This window comes from Ailuropoda melanoleuca, chromosome 1, assembly GCF_002007445.2.
Source record: "Ailuropoda melanoleuca isolate Jingjing chromosome 1, ASM200744v2, whole genome shotgun sequence".
In the NCBI taxonomy this organism is placed as follows: domain Eukaryota; kingdom Metazoa; phylum Chordata; class Mammalia; order Carnivora; family Ursidae; genus Ailuropoda; species Ailuropoda melanoleuca.
In genome coordinates this window covers 134615722-134636969 of record NC_048218.1, presented here as the reverse complement: position 1 = coordinate 134636969, position 21248 = coordinate 134615722, and the positions used below count along the sequence as shown (strand labels likewise).

The 21248-nt window shown below is 35.8% G+C and overlaps 1 protein-coding gene across 1 annotated transcript in view; it reads left to right on the top strand.

The window, feature by feature from the left end:
- SEMA3E (semaphorin 3E) overlaps window positions 1-21248 on the top strand; it is a 233796-nt gene that overhangs the window by 138767 nt on the left and 73781 nt on the right. Inside the window, exons 4-5 of the mRNA XM_002917731.4 lie at window positions 9528-9587; window positions 11883-12002. Of these exons, the coding sequence (XP_002917777.2) occupies window positions 9528-9587; window positions 11883-12002 (180 nt within the window). The remainder of the gene's footprint in view (window positions 1-9527; window positions 9588-11882; window positions 12003-21248) is intronic.

Genomic DNA, 21248 nt, shown 5'->3' with positions numbered 1-21248 from the left:
GATGCCAAATAAATAATTGTTTTATGTATAATAATCTGAACTTTTATGAGTATACACACATATAAGGCTGTAATTTTGAAGTAGATAAGAACATTTAACAGACTTACTGCATTATATTAGTCTTTTTAAATACTGGTTTTGCTTTATGAATTATTTCATTCATAGCTTTTCCCAAACTATGTAATAATAGTCTTTTACACTGAAATTCTGCTCTCTTGTATCTGTATTACATTCATAAAAGACCTTGACTCACGCTCAGAAAAGTCAATCTGGTGTTAAATCCTACTATTCGCTGTGAAAATTTCGGTTTCATAATTCCATTTGTTTTATCTCATGTTTTTATTTTATTTTATGAGACACTTAAACCTGCCACAAGAGGTTAGCTTCTACAAATTGCTGTCTTCAAAGATCTCTAAAATCCACAGATAATATGAGACTTCTTTGATTAAACTCTGATTTCGTCTGGAACTTGCTGAGAATTTTTTTAAAAACATTTTTTTTCTTTTTTATCTTTCTCTAAAGCCTTTGGTATAAAAAAGATTTGGACTAAATTAGAGGAAACCGTTATTTGAATGAAAAAAATTAAGACATCTTGAGATTTTCTGATAATAATATGACAAGATCAGGACATTAGTATGAATAGAAAATGTGGAAAGGTAAGGACAAAACATCTTGGCAGACATTTTTCACCTGAATTCCTGCAGATACAGCCTGGATATGTATCTCACTTTTAAAAAGCATTTGTTTGTGATAAAATCCCGTAGTCTCTAAATTGGGATAGGGCTCTAACCATGGAAATTCGGGGTTATTCATATTTAAATTGGCTTTTGCTTTCATCTTTTAAAACATTCCTCATTAAATTTTCTTTTGCTTACTACTTAATTTTAAAATTATAATTCTGTATTGAGGAAGCACTTATACCTCTTGTAAAGGCAAGATGTAGCCAGAAGAGATAATGACAGTTTATTATGTTATTATTAAATTCTCAGGTTAGCAGCTTCACACTCAACAGAATTAAATTTTATTTGTAAGTGAAACATAGTTTTTTGAACTTTAATCACTGGTATAATTTAATTGGACTTAAGTCTAGGAGGATTTAAAAAGATACATGGGAAATTAATGAGGTTAAGTTTTTTTTAACAATTCAGAGAAAATTCTGTATATGTTAGATATATCAAAAATAGGCTCAAGAAAGGGGAAAAAAAGAAATAACTACAAAACATGCTGGTATTTTCTTAGCATTTAAAAGCCAACACAGTATTTACACAATTATTAGTAATTCAGTCTTTTAAAACAGGATTAAAGAAAGCTTTTCATGGGACTTTAAAACATTTTAATAATGTATTTCCTTTCAAAATGATGAGTAATGATATATTCATTAGTAAACTAAAACTAGTATAATCAGGGGCGCCTGGGTGGCACAGTGGTTAGGCGTCTGCCTTCGGCTCAGGGCGTGATCCCGAAGTTGTGGGATCGAGCCCCATGTCGGGCTCCTCTGCTGTGAGCCTGCTTCTTCCTCTCCCACTCCCTCTGCTTGTGTTCCCTCTCTTGCTGGCTGTCTCTATCTCTGTCAAATAAATAAAATCTTTAAAAAAAAACTAGTATAATCAAAAATAAAAATCCCTCTTGATATTACATAAGCTAAATTTTTTCATATACCATCTAAGAATTAATGAAAACATTTTTGTACTTTTTTATATTCCATGTGAAAAATTTATTTCCTTATTTGCATTTATCACATTTATTTCCATTTACCACTAAGGAAGTGTTAGATATGATATATTTGTTTGTGTTTCTTTACTGGTTGAAAGTGTGCCCTTATTTTTTCCGATCAGTGTGTTATTTCTAGAATGAGGATCAGCTGACCACAATTTTTTTTGAAACTTAATAAAAATAGCCAACATATTAATTTAACTTTTTACTTCGTTTTAGCTGTCTTAATTCATAGATATTATAATACTTTTTGAAAAGTAGCAGAATGTAACGACAAAGAACCCGGAATACATAGCCTGACTGCGTGGACTCCCGGATCTGGTCTGCCACTTACGAGATGAGTGATCTTGGGCAACTTATTCCCCATCCCTATTTCTCAGTTGTCTTATCTGTGAGAGAGAGGTGACTGTAGTACTTGTCTCACAGCTTTGATGAGAGGATTCATTGAGTTATTAAATGCCTAGAACAGTCCCTAGAATGTAGTAAGTTCTGTCTACACATTTGCTGCCATGATTACTGTCTGAACTAGACATCGAATCAGCACACAATTGTAATGTCTTGCCATATCTAAGTAAGGTAAAAGAGTCCGAGGTATTTTGAGGGCTATTGAAATACATTTTAGAAACCTACATGGAGATATGAAGAATGAAGAAATGAACAAAACAGTCTGTACCCTAAAGTATGTATAATATAATGGAGAAGATACATACATACACATTTGCCATATACAGTACAATTTATATAAAACTGTGATGTCTAAAATGCTAAGAAAGTTTATGAAAGCTGGTGAGTGGGGGTTCCTGGAGGAGATATAATTTGAATTGGACTTTTAATGATACTTGGAATTTCAATTTGTTACAGATTGGTGGTGGGAACAGAGCGAATAGAGGAAGGAACAGAAATTTTAGAGCAGTTTAAAATAATGACTAATATCCGAAGTAGATGGGTAAAGTGGGGGGGATGTGAGTGGTGTGAGAACAGGGTACAAAGTGAGAGTTTAGGATGGAAATGTGGTTGGGACTAGATAATGGAGAATATTGACTGCCGTGCTGTTGAAACAGTCGAGGCAACGCATGAACCAGTAGGAGATTCTGAATATGTGCATAACATTCCTAGAATTGTAGTTATAGCATGATTCCTTTAGCAGTAGTGTGTTGGATAAATGGAAGGAAGAGGAAAATGAAGCCGTGAAGCCAGTAAGTAGTAGGTAGAATTGAAAACCAGGTCTATCTGTCTGAGAAGCCTATGTTCTTTCTGCTGTGTCACCACACTGAGATGTAGATGAGTGCTTTGGTGTGAACTTCACGTCTCCCAGCTGGTCTTCACTCTCTCATTAGCCCTGCCTTTTGTGATGTGGTGTTCTTTCCCCTTGGGTCTTATTCCATTAGAACTGCATTTTACCTTAGTAATGGTGAAGAACTAGTGGAATAGTTAGTTGTTGGTGACAGGAATGGAGAAAAACTGACTAGTTTAAGAAGGAACTGTTCCCCACTTGTTTACTTACGGCAAAGATGGAGAGCCCCACTGACTCCAGTGTTCAACCAAGGTAAGAGATTAGGTTGGCCGTGTTCTGTCTTTATAGTGCCTTGCCATCTGTGCTTTGTGAGGGTTACTGAAATTTCCTGGAAAACAAGTCAAAAATTTTCTCTGGAAAATAAATAGCAATACTAGTTAAGGTCTAAAATATTCTTTTTCCATTTCCCAAAGAAATCAAAAGTAGATGCATTTATTTAAGTCCCATATTTCATAGACTGTCCCATATTAGTAATAAACTTTGAATTTAACAATCATCCATAGTTTTTCTCTAAGCTTCTAAATTTCAGGCTTTTTTTCCTAAATTTTTCTCACCACTATTATTTTAAGCTAACATTACACTAGCTAATTTGGATATTTGTACATACAGTTCTTTTAGACATTTCTCTTTTTGAACGTATTTGTATTTTTTTACCATCAAAAGTAAAAGAAATTCTTGTATTTTAGAATTTAATTTTTTTTACTGAGTAGAAAAAGGCATTAAAATATAATTTGCATAAAAATAGCAGATGGTATTTCACATTAACGTTAGCAGTTGAGTAAATTTCATCCATTAAAAAGGGCATGCATCAGGCCAGTAATGTTCTTGTAGTAGTAATATTGTCCTAGTTCAAATGCTTTGGCATGTAAACATTTCAAATACAAATCTTGTTTATGGCTCAAAAGATTATAATTCTGGCATAAAAACTACTTGAATAATGACAGTCATTATAATTATAAAAGCGTTAACACTAAAAATGATAATATGTCAGGTTGAAGACTACCATTTATAAACCATTAGGAGTCTTAATGTGTTATACTCAAAATATATTTTCTTTTCATGATATTTATGGGACAAATAATTTAAATATACATTGATGGACACAGGTACTGTGTGTAGATGTGAAATGTAGAAAGAACTTAAGTATAAATAAACATTTTTACTAGAATAATAGAATTATACAGAGAATATATTAGGTGAAATTATAATAGTATCTAAGATAGTTAAATATATTCCATGAAGAGAGATTTACAGGATCTATCTATCTATTTATTTATTTATAAATGGACATCTTTTTTTAGACAGTTAAATTATTCTTTCTTCATGGATTTGTTTTTGCTTCCCTAAATCTCTAAGTGTCATAACATCTTGTAACAGTAAGTTGTTAAATCCTTAATTGTAGCATAATTATGAGACTCACTAGGGAGTCCAGAAAAAATGGCTTTGTAATTTAATTTTTATTTTATTTTTTTTCTCCTTTGAGATATGCAAGAATAGTAAATTACCTGTAAATGTGCATTGGAACAATTAAATTGTATTATAGGAGTATTGGGATGAAATGATGTGTATTTAACCTTTTGCTTTTTATACCTTTTTGGAACAGAAAATTTGGAAATAGCATTACACCCTGTTGTTTAACTGCCTTTAAAAAAATGTTTTATACAGAACAAATAGCTTAATTTGATGGGGTTTTGTTGTTGCTAAACGCTGGAGCGGAACCAAAATACATCCTGACTTCCACAACAAATGAAGAAAATAATTTCCCTTGCTATCTTGGCAGGATAGTTGTACATGGTGGCTTTAAAATAACTCCATATTCACGAGGTCTTACTCTCTCATCTCTTCACATGAACAAACATTTGAATGCCATCCCAAGCCTGTTAAGTGTTGTTAAAAAAAAAACTAAAACAACAACAAAACTTGAATAATGACATTGTTCTTTGGGGAGCTCCTGTGTATTGGACTTTAGTAAGTTTTCATAATTTAATCTTCTGCATCTCTGCCATCCTCTCAAAGTGGTCTGGTTAAGACCCTTTTCTCTGTCTTCAGACATCCCACCAGTCTTTCAAAGCCTAGATTTTTGTCAACATTCTACAGGATTTCCTCCCTCGTTAAACTGAAAATTGTTACTTGTCTCGTTCCTTTGCCACTATTTACAGCATATTCATGTCAGTGAAGCTTCTCTCTCAAATTTTACTGTGGATGGACTTTACAGTGAATGTGATAAGGTGTATTGATTGATACAAGTCAATCAATAGACATTGAATAAGCAGTAACCACATTGAAGACGTTGTGCCCCGTTGGGATTGTGCCTTGCTAGGGATACAGAAATAAGACATTGCCTTGCTCTAATTTACAGATTAATATGAGAGCTACAGTTAAGTACATAAATCATAATATAATCCTAAGTAGGGAAAGTAAGAAGAACAATACAGAGGATCAGAGGGGGTAGAAACATTGAAAAACATACGAAGAAAGGTCTTGTTGTGAAACAACTTTATAAGATGTGCCTGAGGGAATGACTTTTTCTTTCCAAGAGCAACCGACATGATTACATTTGCTGCTAAAAACAATACAGATTCTGACAGTCCTTAGAAAAGCCGTTTATCGTATTCACTATCACAAAATATATTATCTTTTGTTGGTGTCAAAACTGTAAAGGGTCTGAGATTTTACCTCACTTGTAAGATAGCAAGTTAGCAGGTCACCATTTCCTAGATGTTGCCAGAAGACATAAGACTCATGGGTCAGAGAGAAAGGACTCTATTAGCCACAGCATAGCATATATAGCATGGCCATGATGTTTCCAGCAATTGTTTTGCCCCCATAAGTCCCACAGGGTGGCACATAGCATCCCAGTGGATGCTGCACACACAGTGAGTGTGTCTTATGTCTGATGAACCTCAAGCTTAGCAAATAGGAAATCTCCTAAGGGGTGTGTTAGCAAACCTATTCAAACCTTTGTCTAGAGGGAAACTTTCACTTTATTATCCTGGTCAGGAAACTAGTCTTTCATTTTCCCTGAAGGGAAGTTCTATCTCTACTTTTAGGCCTGTTTGAAAAGATAATGGGGAATAGAAGCTGTCAGAAGATGTGTAGAAATTCTGTAAAGAATTGCCCCCTAAACAATGTATTCATATAGTCCTAGAAATAATCGTTATGAAGCAGTCATTTAGGGGAATACAGGATATAGTATGTTGAGGTGTTTTTACTGGTCTGAATACTATTTCAGTGTTGAAAAGCTGAAATTAGTATATTTTTCTAAAGAATTGGTTGAGTTTTAGTTTGAAATTTTGAAAACACAGTTTAAAGAAGTCATCATTTTACATAATGAAAAATGAATAAGAAGGGATGCTAATATCTTAAGAAGAGGAAGAGCCCTGTATCTCCTAAATTGTGTTAAGAATACAAAGCAAGATTCAGAATTACAAGTGAGGTATTCTCTGATTTATCAATGCTAATTACTGAATTAGTCATGAAAATCTTTGCAATGATAGATGATCCTAAAATAAAATTGTATTTATATTTACTTGTGTATATATAATATATGCTATCCATATACATGTGTATACATATGCACATGTTCTAGCACATCCTTTTGGATAATTTATGCATCCACAGTAAAATCATAATTCCAAAACCAAATTGAATCTCAAGTGAAAATGGGTCTTAGAAATCATCTGAAAAAAATCTCACCCCAGGTGCCAAATTTTTTTTCCAAAATAATGGATCAGTAAAGTTTATAAATTCCACATCCTCACTTCTAGGATGCTTACCCTCTCATGGTATTAGTGACTCTGCTGAAGTGGATGCAGGGCTGCATCTGAATCTGACATTGATATGATATGTGATGTCTTTCCTGAATCACATCTGATCCACTGCTGGATTCCCTGCTGCCATCATGAACATTGATTCTAGGATTATGTGAGGGATTTTGCCTTCTTAGTTGATTCTTTTACATTCTTACATTTTTCCTTTGTCTTTTTTTCTGTGTTGCAACCTAAATGAAACCGCATGATTTTTTTTAAGTTTATATACTGCATTATTAACACCTGATGTTGAATATTGTTAGAAACTTTTGGGGGCCCGGTACACTAATAAGAATATCAAAATAATATTTTATACCTGTAATTGAAATCATGGCGTGCTTACGTAACTATGATAATACATGTAATTATGTAAAAGTCATCGTAATAAAATTGTAATAAAATGTCTTTGATACAACTTTTACAAATTCCCAATATTATTCATATATCACGGACTGAATTTGGCTACATAATGTGTGTTAACTGATAAGCCTCTTTCACTTCTCGCATATAAATACCTAACATGTTATTTTATGGGGCACAACTTTAAAAAAAAAGTTTAAATCGTGACCATATTTGGTATTCAATCATATGTATGTGTGTATATATATATGTGTGTGTGTGTATATATGTATATATACACACACACATATACACATATTCATATATATATATACACATACACACACATCAGTTTTCAAAAACTAAAATGACTGCAGGGGTCAGTCAGGCAAAAGAAGTCTGAAGCAAATCGGAGAGTGCCTGGCTCATTTAGAGAAACCGGAAATTTTAATTTTTATGCAAAATTTCTCATTTGTAAATGTTGGCCACTAATTAAAAAGATAAAGAGCGTGCTCACTAAATTAAAAAAAAATAGCTCCTTATCAGCAATATCTAATATTTAGTTTGATACCCAGAATTGTTTCTCTGGCTAACAGAGCACAGAAAAGGGTGGTGGTAGGTGGAAGGAAGGGAGATCAAGGAGAGATAATAGGGCCTTAAGGGGGTAGATTTCCATAGATAGGAAAAGAGTCTGGCTAACTGACACAGGCCTAAACAATAGTCTAATGACAGTAAACACTGACCATGGGTAGTAGGAGGCTATACCTGAACCCTTCCCCTGGGGACTCTTAAGTATCCTGAGGAGGAAAAGTTTAGTTGTAGTAATACTAATCCCTCGAGAGGCCCAGGTACTCTGCTGGGAAGTTCCTACTCCTTCACCCAAATGTTAACTTGAGAACAGGAGGTGATTGCCTAAAAAAGAAGAGAATCAAAGAAATATTAATGTAGCCTGGCTCAAAGGGTCATGGACGTAGGAGAGAGAGAGAGAGGACATCTTAGGAGTTCTGAACCCCAGTGCATATGGATCTAAAGTGAAAGCCTTTGAAAGCAATGAAGAAAAAATTTCAGGGTATTCTGGTCAGAGCCAGTATCCCTCCAAGCAGAATCTGTTATCACGCAACCAGCAGGAAAACATGAAAATGACACAATAGCCTGAGATGATGCTCCCCAGAATTCTGAGAGACACACAGGAAAGGGGGCCAATTGAGCTTTTTCGGCCTGGTGGGAGAGGGTGATTGATCCATCAGATGTGGGGATAAACTATTAACGAGGAGGTGTAAGGCCTTGGGACAACTTACCACTAGCTACACTTACTCAAATGGATCACATTCCTTGGTTCCCATCCATAGATGTACCACGTTGTGGGGCTGGACAGATAAATGTACATTTTCTATAAAGTTATGGTAAGGGTTAAATTGAGAATTGAGGGGCTTAGTACAAAAATTAGGAAGTTCATAGGGGCACCTGGGTGGCACAGTCATTGAGCATCTTCCTTCGGCTCAGGGCATGATCCCGGCGTTCTGGGATCGAGCCCCGCATCAGGCTCCTATGCTGGTAGCCTTCTTCTTCCTCTCCCACTCCCCCTGCTTGTGTTCCCTCTCTCGCTGGCTGTCTCACTCTCTGTCAAATAAATAAATAAAATCTTTAAAAAAATTAGGAAGTTCATAATGCAAGTGTCAGTGAAGATACAGGGATATCGCTGGTAGAGTATGAACAGGCGGCCATTCTGGAGAGCACTCTGGCACTGTGTTAACAGATTAAATACATGCTTACCCTAAAACCCTGTAATTCTACTCTTGGGTTATATATACAAACCCCACTCCATTGGTTACACATACCAACGCTCTTTTACTAATCTCGGACATGTACAGAGATGGACCATGTTTGATGTGGTGGAGATCTGGAGGCAGTCTGGGTGTCCCTCCAAAATACAGGAGTCCTACATCCTTTAATCACTCACTTAGCCAACATTACCAAGTCCCCACACACCAAACTTGGCTAAGTGGTAAAAATGCAAAGGGAATGCAGGGAGGTGCCTGACTTGGAGGGATAGACAGGACCAGGGGAAAGACTGGACTGCAGAGGTCATGGCAGTAAGGACAGAGCAGGGCTGCTGGAAGCGTGGGCAGCCTCTGAAGGGCTGAGTCTTGAGGGAGCCTTCAGAAAGATTTTTTTAAAAACTAAGTTGAGCATGAAATAAAAGTTCAAATGTATGTCCTCATTAGGCAAATAATGATAGAAAGAAGATAAAGTCTTGATTTATCTTCTCAGGATATGGAACAAAATGAAAGCATATTAGGATCACAGAAAAAATGAAATGGTTTTTCATTGTGGTTTGCATTTGCATAATAGTGCATTATCTTTTATTTCAGATACACTGGCCTAGTACGGCACTAAAAATAGAAGAATGCATAATGAAAGGAAAAGATGCAGTAAGTATTACTCATTGTAAATTAAACACATCATCAGCTATATCCCTGGTCAGTCACAAGGGACTGACTCCCTAACCTTTTATTTGCTCCTAAAAGGCATATATACAATTCATCCAGGAAGAAAAGACACATACATTATACAGAGATCATACAGACACATACATTATATAGAGATCATTATAAGTTGATTTCAGTTCAACTCAGATTTATGAATTTCTTATACTAATGCTTATTTCCTCCATATTTAGGAAAAAATAATTTCAGGTAAATTTTTAATTAGAGGGAAAGCTAATTGTATTCTTTGTGAGATTGCATTTTTCTTTGATTAGTGAATTAGAACCGAATGAAAAACAAAAGGAGGGGGAAAAAAGGAGAAAGCAAAGGCATTAAGCATGTTTTACCTATCCCACAATGTCTTTCCTTCTGGAAGAATCCATCTTTGGTCTCTCCATGACTTCCCCGCAGTGTGTGAAGTTGTGCAGGAGCTGCTCTGACCCAGTTTCAAGCCCACTGAATCATGCATGAAAGGACTTTCATGTGCTAGGAGTTGCTGTCTGATGACACAAAACACATCTTTGGAGGAAGGCATGCACATCTCCTTTTGAGAGTTAACTCATCCTTGTTTTTTTTTCTCTCTCTTTTTTTAGTGAGGAAAAAAATTCCATGTAAAAGGCTAACACACGTTACACCAAGTCCCAAGTTTCTGTAGCGACTAGGTCAGAGCCAAGGAGTGAGTCTAGACGTTCTTGCTGCCTTAGTCCACAGCACGATGCTGACTAATCTAACACACTCTTAGGCTATGTCAGCTTAAGCCCAACAGAGCCAAAATGTAGTCTAATTCACTCATTCTAGGTGTGACAGTGTTTCATGAGATGAAAAGCAGGTGCTTATGGTAATAGGAGGATAGAATATTTTCCCCATGCCTCAATAATCGGATTTTTCCAATGATAGGGGTCACCCTCAAAATAAAATGCTACATGAGTGAGAAGTTGAAGAAAATGTATCAACGTGCTCTGGATAATCAGGTTACTAGTACATTCCTCATTCTGAACAAGGGAATGCTAGAATCTGAATTACTTCTGGTAAGATGGTTGTGGTAGCTTTTTCATCAACTTGTGAGAGATTTTCAAAGTCATAATCTGTCCTTATAAAACATTACATTTACTGACTAGAGCATGTGTTGATAACAGGGTAATATTTAGCATTAAAAGAGTTTAGTATTTTGTAATTTATTTTAAATGAAACATCAATACCTAATTTACCAGAAAGGTGTTTGCTGGAATTAATTTACACAAGTTGGTTTGAGCAATTTTAAACTTTTTTCATTCAGAGTATTGATCATAAAACTCACCTAGTGATTTATGTAGTAAGATTTGTTAAGCATATAATACATATTTGGTACTGTGTTTAATTAACCAAGAAATATGAAGAAGTGTAAAATAAATATTCTGTCCTAAAAAACTTCTAGTTGAATCCCAATGTAGACAACTTAGAGCTGCTCAGCCAAATGTGGCCTGCCATCTATTTTTGTAAATAAAGTTTCATTGGATGCCAGCTGCACACATTCATTTTTTGATTGTCTATGACTGCTTTCATGTCATATTTACAGAGGTAAGTTGTTGAAACAGAGACCAGTTGGCCATTCAAACTAAATCTAATACTCCCTGGTCCTTCATAAAAAAAGAAGTTTGCTGATTCCTGAACAGCAGTCTTACAGTAAAGGTGGGAATAAGTACAGGTGCAACATGTTATTTCTCTTGGTTAGCTTTCTATGTATTTATTTGAAAATTCTCTATGAAAGTGCTTTGCGTGAATTTATGAGTTTGAAGATATGACTTATTTTCCCAAACATCAAAATGTTTGCCTTAAAGTCTGCATATGTTTCTTTAAGGGTAGCAAAGCCTTCTCTAATTATTGGTTTTCTGGCTTTGTGTGATTCATTTGTTTATATGTACTTAAAAAAAAATAACAGCATTGGGAATAGTTTAATTACTTGGTGGAACACGCATATTGCCATACATACATTTATGTTTGAATAAATTTCTGAACAGTACTTTTTTTTACTCTTCGGTTATGTGCTAGAATACCTGAAAAATGATACAGTCCCATTATAAATGTAATTCATGTAGCAATCACCCCAGTCACCCCAGTCTGTTCTTCCAACATTTCTTGCCTCCTCTAGCCAAGGGAGACTTGAACATGAGATTTGTAGGGTTAGGGAGAACAGAAATAAAAAAAAGGGCTAATATTTTTTTTTTACATTGACTGGTTTCTTCTTTCTTTTTTCTGCTTTAGAGTGAATGTGCAAATTATGTTCGGGTTTTGCATCACTATAATAGGACACACGTTCTGACCTGTGGTACTGGAGCTTTTGACCCACTTTGTGCCTTCATCAGGGTTGGATACCATTTGGAAGTAAGATAATTTCATTCATATCCATGAAAGTCATGCTTAAAAGAACTTTTTTTTTTTAAGAAAGGTTGTGGCTTTTTTTTTTCTTTTTGGTAAAAGAGAAAAGCATTTGTAATATACTGATGAAGTTTTCCCAAGTCAGAGAAATGATCTCTCTGGACCTTTATGATCTTGTCAGCTATGAATCGGATGAATCAGTTCATTCTTTATGTATTCATTCCCTAAACAGCTTCATTCACTTAATTGTGCACTTAAAAATATTTCTTCACATCAAACTGTGGTCTCTATTGTGTTCTTATGTAAATTTTATTAACGTAACCACTAAACTAGAATGTACATATAAATACATATGAAAATAAATTTATATAAGCAAGATTACTACATACAGTATTTTACAAAGGATATGCAAAGACTTGTTGATTTTGTGATTACTCTTTTTTTAGACAGGTGAAGTGAGGGTGGTGGAGTTGGGATTTTGGGGGCTGGGTGAATTACAAACTGACTGCAGCTAAATATTAGTAGGTGAGGACTGTATGCTCCAGACCCCACTAGTAGGTGATCAGTATAAAGAAAACAAATCTAAGGAAAGAAAAAAAAAAAGAAGAGAGAAAAGAGAGGGGGGAAGGGAGGAAGAACACATCTCAACTGAATTCTGTCACACATATAACATTGACTAACAATCAGGCTTGAAGATCAATTTTAAAAATACTCTCAGTCAGGATCTGCTACCTTTTTTTTAGGTCAGAAGGCAGAATCCTACATGAAGATGGAATACAGATACAGCAGACATCTAGAAATTCTGTAGTGAAACAGCTACAGTCTCTTGATTCTTATACTCTATTTATGAAAGGGCAGCAGTGACCCTAAAATATTTTCAGCCATCACATCTAAAGAATAACATTCATTTCACTGGTGAAAAATCATGTCTGCTCTCCCTTACACTAGTTAACACTCAGGTGCACATATAATTAGTAATATCTGAAGTGCTTAGTTTAGCTGCCTCTTGAGAGCGCCCCCTGATTGAGGTACTTCAGCTGGTAAGTGTCCTTATAGGCAGGATTTTTGATTAGCATATTTTAAATGTTAACTAACCACCTCTACTTGGAGATGAAAGCGAAGGAGCGTACACAAACACATCGAGTGTACTCACTGAATTATTTTAACAAAGCAATACAACTGATCTAATGGAAGAACTTTAAGGAGAGACTTGTAAGGCAAATCAGCCCACGGCAAAGTCCGAATATTTACATGTATGCAGGATATACAGATGGACGTGTATCCCTATATAGGAAGCCAGAATATACACATTTGTGTTGCAGGTCTTTTGGCAACAGAGCCTTCCAGTTTTCATTTATCTCAAAATGCCTTGATTTCCTTTTTTATTTCTGAGGGATATTGTCCCTGGGTATAGAATTTTGGGTTCACAGGGTTGTTTTTGGTTTTGTTTTTTTTTCAGCGTTTCAGAAATACTTTGTCTTCTAATCACTTTCTGACGTATATTCAGGTTTCTTTCGTACTGATATTACCCTGTTTGGAATCACTTTATCTTTCAAGATTTCCTCTTGATGTTTGGTTTTCAACAGCTTTTCTATAGTGCATCTACGTGTGTGTTTGTTTGTGTGTGGTGGTGGTGGTGGTGGTGGTGGTTGGAGATTGACATTTATATTTCTTGAAATATTGAGATTTTTAGATACGAAAGCTTACGTTTTGCATTGAATTTGGCAAATTTTTGGCCATTATTGTTTCAGATAATACTGTTTCATGCTTTTCTCTCTTTCAGAGATTTGTGCGTGTGTGCACACGCATGCACTCGTCTGTGTATGGCATTGTGCCGCAAATCACTGAGATTTTGCTCATTTTTATTCAGTCTTTGTTTTCTCTGCTTTTCAAATTGGATCAATTCTATCCATTTATTTTCAAGTTTATTAATCCTTTCCACTGATATATTCAATATGCTGTTAAGTCCACCACAGTAATGATCAATACAGCTAATGTACTTTTCATTTCTAAAACTTGCATTTTGTTTATATTTCATTTCTTTAATGAGCATTCCCCATATTTTTATTCATCATGACTATATTTTTCTTTAAGCCCTTGAACATATTTCTAACAGCTGTTTTAAAATCCGTATGTGCTAATTTTAACATCTGGGTCAATTTAAGGTAAGTTTGCATTGATTGCTTCTTGACTGTAGATCATATTTTCTTATTTCTTTGCATGTCTAGTAATTTTTATTGTGTACCAGACATTATAGATCATATTTTTTCAAGACTGTGGACTTGATTATCTTTTAAAGAGAGTTGATTTTTATTCTAGCAGGCAGCTTACTTGTCTGGACTCAAACTCAAAAATCTCTTGTGATGGGCGGCAGCCAAAAACCTCTTTCAACTTTCCAGACGGTGCTTTTTATGCTCTGCTTGCACATGCCATCAGGTGTCAGCCAAGGATTTGAGAAAGAATGTATACATGCATTTGAGGGTGCCTTCCTCTGTTTCTGGGTATCTCCTCTTGCATTTCAGCTCACCTGGTACTTCAAGTCTCTGTTCTCTGACTTTGCAAGCTAGTAAGCCTATAGCTTTCTGCTTGAGTTCTAGCCATTCCTCACCCTATGGATTAGGGAATTTCCTTGAGTGAAAAACTCTCTAGTCTTGGCTCTTAACTGATCTCCATTTTTTAAAAATAATTTTTAAAGAAATTACTAGTTTATCATTGTTTTCTGTGTTAGAATCCAGACAAGTCATTTGTGATTGACAGAGGTGGAACTGTGTGTAATTCATCTTCATAGACATGATATTGAGTATTTTTCTCATGTAATTATCTAAGTATCAATATGATTGAAAAAGCATTTTGGAAAAAAATCTACATGTGTCATGGAAGGAACTCGTGGATAATAGGATAATAAGAATAGTAAAATATTTATTCCCAAATCTGCATGTGGAGGCTTGATGACATTTTATATGAGGGAGTGAGAAGTTACACATTATTATAAGCAAGGAAAATACTTAGTTTAAAAAGCATGGAGGCAGGCACATATGGGATAGGTTTGCAGACATTAGTCGAGTTGGTTGCGGGAATGTCAGAAGATAAAACTGGGGCAAACTGGCAGAGGATTTTAATGCTGGATAGTGGCATTTTATAGTTACTTCTGAAGACAGCATAGGAATTTGAGCAGGCTGAATGACATGACACAGTAATATTTAGGATTGATTCCAACAGAGATGAAAGGCAGAGAGAAATTAAAGAAGGTGATCACAGGAGTCTGCAAGATCACGAGGATGTTTAACAGTATTGCCACAATAGCAAAGAAAAGGAAGTGTGGAAGTGATGTGAGAAACTACTCAGCAGGAGAGGTTAGATAACAACATTTTATTGGATGTTGCTGACTAAAGGGAATTAAAAAACAATTCCAGTTCTCTTGATGATTGAAAAGAAAAACAAGAGGGAGCTGAGGAGACAGAGTAGGCTTTTGTGAAGACATTAAAAAATGCTCAGTATTTCTCAGTTATAACTTTTTCATTTCTATATATAGTTATTTGAAAAATTGATCTGCATGCTGGGAGAGGGTGCTATCAGAATAAGTTGAATTATTGAACCCTAGGTAATTAATTGTCCCTGAATGAGTCTTCTCTCTGTCCTCTCCCTGCCTCCATCCACCCCTCCATCTTACTCCGTCTCCTATCTCCCTCTTCCTTTATCCAAATTCTTGGAAAATTTCATTATTTAGGTGGCAGTGCATGTCTAGGGTGTGTCAGTCTAAGTAGAAACAGAGAAGACAGAGTGGGGCAAATCAGGTTAGTACAAAAATTTATGATCACTTGAAATAGGAAAAAATATTATAAAATGATAGACAACATCACTGCTTACAGAGAGAGCAGTTTTGCTAAAGGAATGAGTAATTAGAATGTAGGAAATTAAAAAGTGACTCAGTAGTGATGAAATAAAGACAATAATATTGCCTATTTATTTTATTTTTTTAAAGATTTTTTTTATTTTTTTATTCGACAGAGATAGAGACAGCCAGTGAGAGAGAGAACACAAGCAGGGGGAGTGGGAAAGGAAGAAGCAGGCTCATAGCGGAGGGGCCTGATGTGGGGCTCGATCCCATAACGCCAGGATCACGCCCTGAGCCAAAGGCAGACGCTTAACAGCTGTGCCACCCAGGCGCCCCAATATTGCCTATTTAATCCAGAAGTAGAATTGTTAAGGAAAGAAAATAAGGGAAGGATATAAAAGGTGTAGGAGTGTTCAAAGAAGGTTTTTCTTAGGATAGCAGGTAAAGAAAAATTAGTTATCAAGTAACAAGATAATGACCACTTCTTGCAAGTGAGGAGGGTCAGCTGGGAAGTAAGTTCGCTGAGGTGGGCTGTGAGATATTTTGCAGACAGATCTCATCAGCAGTTGGATATAAAGGGCTGTTTTTTTTCAGGAGAGAGATCTGAGGTAGAAATACAGACTTGAGAATTAATTGTGTGTGTGTGTGTGTGTGTGTGTGTGTGTGTGTGTGTGTGTGTGAGAGAGAGAGAGAGAGAGAGAGANGAGAGAGAGAAAGCTAAGATCTTAAGGCATGATATCATTTGCTAGGAAGATAATTTGAGTAAAAAGGAAAAATAGCTATATATGGAGCCCAGAAACACCAATACTTGAAAGACTGGTGGAGGAAGACATGCATACTCTCTGTCTCTCTCTCAAATAAATAAAATAAATCTTTATTTTAAAAAAGAGGGCTTGGGCGGTTCAGTCCATTAAGTGTCTGACTCTTGATTTCATCTCAAGTCATGATCTCAGGGTCGTGAGATGGAGCCCCGCATTGGGCTCTGCTCAGCAGGGAGTCTGCTTGAGATTCTCTCCCTCTGCCCCTCCTCCTGCTTGTGCGTGTCCTCGCTCTCTCCCCCCCTCAAATAATAAAATAAATCTTTAAAAGAACAGAAAGGCTGGTGGAGGAAGAAAAACCCACAAAGGAGTGAGGAGGAAGTTTAGAGAAGAAATCAGAATGAGATAGCACGAAATAAGGGAGCGATCACCAAAGTTAGAAGTTTTGAAGAGTCAAAGTGTCATTGGACCTAGAAAGTCTTTGGAGGCATTTATGAGAGGAGTTTCAGTACAAGGTATGGTCTTCTGGAGTTAAGGATTAAAGCCACCTTTCTCTTGAATCACTTTTCTCTCTTTCACATTGCATTATTTTCAATTTTTATTGAAGTGTAATATAAATACAAGAAGTATACAGCATGCGAATAAATGGCTATATCATTTTCACAAATTGAAGACCCCTTTCTTACAAGTACCCAAATTGAATTCTTTATTTTATTTTTATTTTTTGTTTTTATTTTCACCTATTTATCCCTCAAAGGGCATAAATTCTTAGGGTGTTTTTTCTCAGATGCCCCTTCTAGTTTAGCCTTTATTTTTAAAATTCTTTTTCCTTTTTATTTTTAAGTACTTCCTGACTTCTGTCACCTCATTTTTGAGTTTTTCTAATTTTGATCATGGTTTATTTCTTCTGTCATTTTCTTAATTTATTCTCAATTCTTTTGAAATACTAAATTATGGTTGGTTCTTATCTGTTTTGTGGCATTTTTTTTTACAAACCTTCATTGTCTGTAGTAAATGTTATTTATTGTTCCTTATTCTTTTTTCTTACAAGAACATTGTATTGGATTTAGCTGGGATCTTTCTCTGTTGCTCATTTTTATATAAAATTCATTTTCCTGAACTTTTAAAAGGGAAGTGTGGATCAGAATAGGTATCTAGTACCTTCATGTTCTGGAACTCACCGTTCTGTTTTGTTTCGTGAAGTGTCAAAAAATATGGAGACGTGTATATACACGTCTCCCGGCTATCATCTCTTCAGTTTATCAGGATATTGCTTTTTTCTGACCTTCTTTATCTTTTTTCTTGAACAAGTGGTATTCTAGTTTCAGCGGTTTCTTCTTGGAAGGGAGGTGGGCTGGTGAATTTTGAGGGTTCATGGAGTTTCATGCTTCCCACAGACCTCTTGCAATCACCCACAGATTGGATCAGCAGAAATTCCTTCCAGGGTCAGCTGATGTTCTAAAGTGATGCTACACTCTCAGTGAGCACTTAGAAATTCAAGAGTTCTTTTTTTGCACGGGTTTATCAAAACCTAGTTGCTTCTCTCTGCAAGATACTAATATCCTGTGTGGTTTATAGCTCATGGTAGTTCATCCACGCCTGCTCATACTTGGGGACTCATGGAGACGTCTCAACAGCCAGTTTTGCTCTAAGCGTGGTCAATGAGCTTTTGGTTTTGCATTCCCAGTCGATCAATCTGTTTTTCTGGGAGAATTTATAGAGAATAGAATGTATGCCTCTGCTGGTATCCTTGCAGAAGCTCACAGTACCTTTTTTTTTTAAGACTTATTTATTTCAGAGATAGCACTAGTGGGAGGGGCAGAGGAAGAGAGAGAATCTCAAGCTGACTCCATGCCAAGTGGGGGGCTTGACCTCAGAACCCTTGGATCATGACCTGAGCCAAATCCAAGACTCAGATGCTTACCCGACTGCACCACCCAGGCTCCCCTCACAGTACCTTTTAAATAGTGAAATGCTATACGAATACAGAGTAATACATAAAATACAACACATTTGTGTCTACCTCTAATTTTAGTCACCTTCCAAAGAAAATGGAAATTAGGTGTTGAATGTAGAGGTTCAGATAAAAAGAACCAGAGGTTCAGGTATAAAACATGCATTTCTAGAGAACTGGCAAAGACCTTGACCTCCCACAAAAATAAAATCGCTTTTATTATTGAGCAACCTAAGTTTCTGTTAGAACATGATGACTTTAGCACAATATCAGCATATTACTATTTGTATTAGTTTTCTATGATGCAAAAAAAAAAAAAGATAAAAAAGGTGGCAGCTTAACACAGCATACATTCATTATCTTCCATTTTTTGTGGGGCAGGAGCCCAGGTACCGTTCAGCTGGCTCTCCTGCTCCAGATGTCTCCAGGACTGCAGCTGTCTTTCTGGAGTGCAATGTCATATCCCAAGTTCTTGTGCTGGTTGACAGAATTCAGTTTCTTGCTGAACTGTAGGACTCAAGCCCCCATATTTTTGACATCTGTCACCTTTGCAGCTCACAGAGGCCCCCTGCAGTTCCTGGCCACAGATGTTTTAAGAGGTTGTTCCTGGGAGAGGCAAAGCAAAGGCATCAAGTCGAGGGTGAGAAATGAAGTCATTTGTTTCTACACTTTGCCAGTGACTCTCCTCTTAAAAGAAGCCAGCATTTTCTTTGCGAGAACCATAAGGATTAAGGGATGAATGTGTGAGCCATCTCTAAAGTTCATCTGCCCAAACTTGGGAAAATACGATTATCCTTGTGGGCATAAGCATTTGAATAGAGATTGCTGTTGTATTTCATTAGTGTAGGGTGTATTTTCTCCGTATGTTTTTATTGAAAGCCTGTTTATATCAATTTTTACATATGCAGACTGAATTAGCCATGCAACTATAGTTGGCACCAAATATACTCAATAATTCACTCTTTGATTTTCAGTGTACAGTTTGGACACATCTCCTCCAATGCAGCTCAGCTATTTAAGTTGGGATATTATCACCTTCACAGTCATGAGGGTTACACCTATCCCTCAATCCAGTATAAGTCTCTTTGAGAATGTGTTAGAAACTGTACACAAGTAATGTTCCTAGCAATTAGTCCATGTTTGTACTTCACAGACTGGAAATTTGTGTTCTCTAGTTAAATATTTTATAATATGCCATTAAGAGATTACAATTAAGACATAACAGGACTCTTGCCTTTTAGAGTCGTACATTTACATATCATATACAGTCATACATTTATGTACATTTGCATATTACTGAGTTTGAACTGTATTTTCAATAAATATTGAAAATATCTTTTCAGGCAGTAATACCCAAATATCCAAACTAGATCAAAACATGCATGTTATGAATACATGGATTTTTTTAATCAAATATAATTTTTGACAGGTACTTAACACCCCAAAATTATTTGTTTCTTAAATTTTAGTTTCTGCTTATCGTGCAGAGTAAAATTCCATTGGATAGCCAACAAAACTAGTAATAGTTTCTAGAGTTTTAAAAATTTACCTGGTAGAATTAAACAACTGAAGTTAGTATTTTGTTTTACACGACTCCGATTCGTATATCTGTGCATTCAATATTCTTTGTGTTTTTCAAGAAGAGGTATGTATATTTTTATTTCACAAAGTATTTTCATACCAACTTTTGCCACACCCAGCTTCTAAACCCACAAAATTACAAAGATTTTTACTTTTAAAAAATTTGTAAAGATTGCATTTATATATTTGAGAGAGAGAGAGAGAAAGCAGAAGCAAGGGGAGGGGCAGAGGGAGCAGGAGAAGCAGACTCCTCGCTGAGCTGGGAGCAGGTCACCAGGCTCGAACCCAGGACCGTGGGATTATGATCTGAGCCAAAGGCAGCTGCTTAGCCATCTGAGCCACCCTGGGTGCCCCACAAAGATTTTTAAATTGGTTCTTTCAGTGGCTTTCTGTTATGTCCCCGTTTATTTCTGTTTGTTTAACTGCAGTTATCTTAACAGTAGGTAAAAAAAATGTTAAGGTAATAATTTTAAAATAATTTTGTAAAAATCAAGGGTGGGTGTTAGCCATTTGAATACAACGAATATATGAAGACTATGAGTCAAGTATTATGCAGCATTTATACTTTCAGGTAATTTTTATACATTAAACTAAACTTCAGTTAACAAAAATGTCTGGATTATAACTTGCACCAAAGTATTTTTATAAACCTTATTGGTCATATGTTTTGTAGGTTAACCCTGGTTGTAATTTCCTGATCCATTTTGGTGAAAGTATATAGAAATGTTCTATTGATTTAAAAATTATGGCAATTATTTATGTTCTCATTTCAAATAGGTGATTAAAAGGCAATATGTTTCACCCTATGGAATCAGGTTTAGGTTTTGTTTTGGCCTCACTCTACATTTCTCATTCTGTGGACCAGGTGCTTGTTTATGTATTTTTGACTGAAAATGTAATGAAGATTATGACAATGAAAATAGACATTACTTTCTTTACAATAGTATTTGGGGGTTTTTGGCAGCAGGGAGCAGGGAAATATTTCATGTGTTAACATACATATTGAAAAATGGTGGAAGGGGAAATTATATATAGTAAGGTAGTAACTATCAAAGATAATACATCAATAGTTCTTTAAAAACGAAGACAATCTTTTGAGAAGGTCAGGGAGGCTCTTTCAGGTT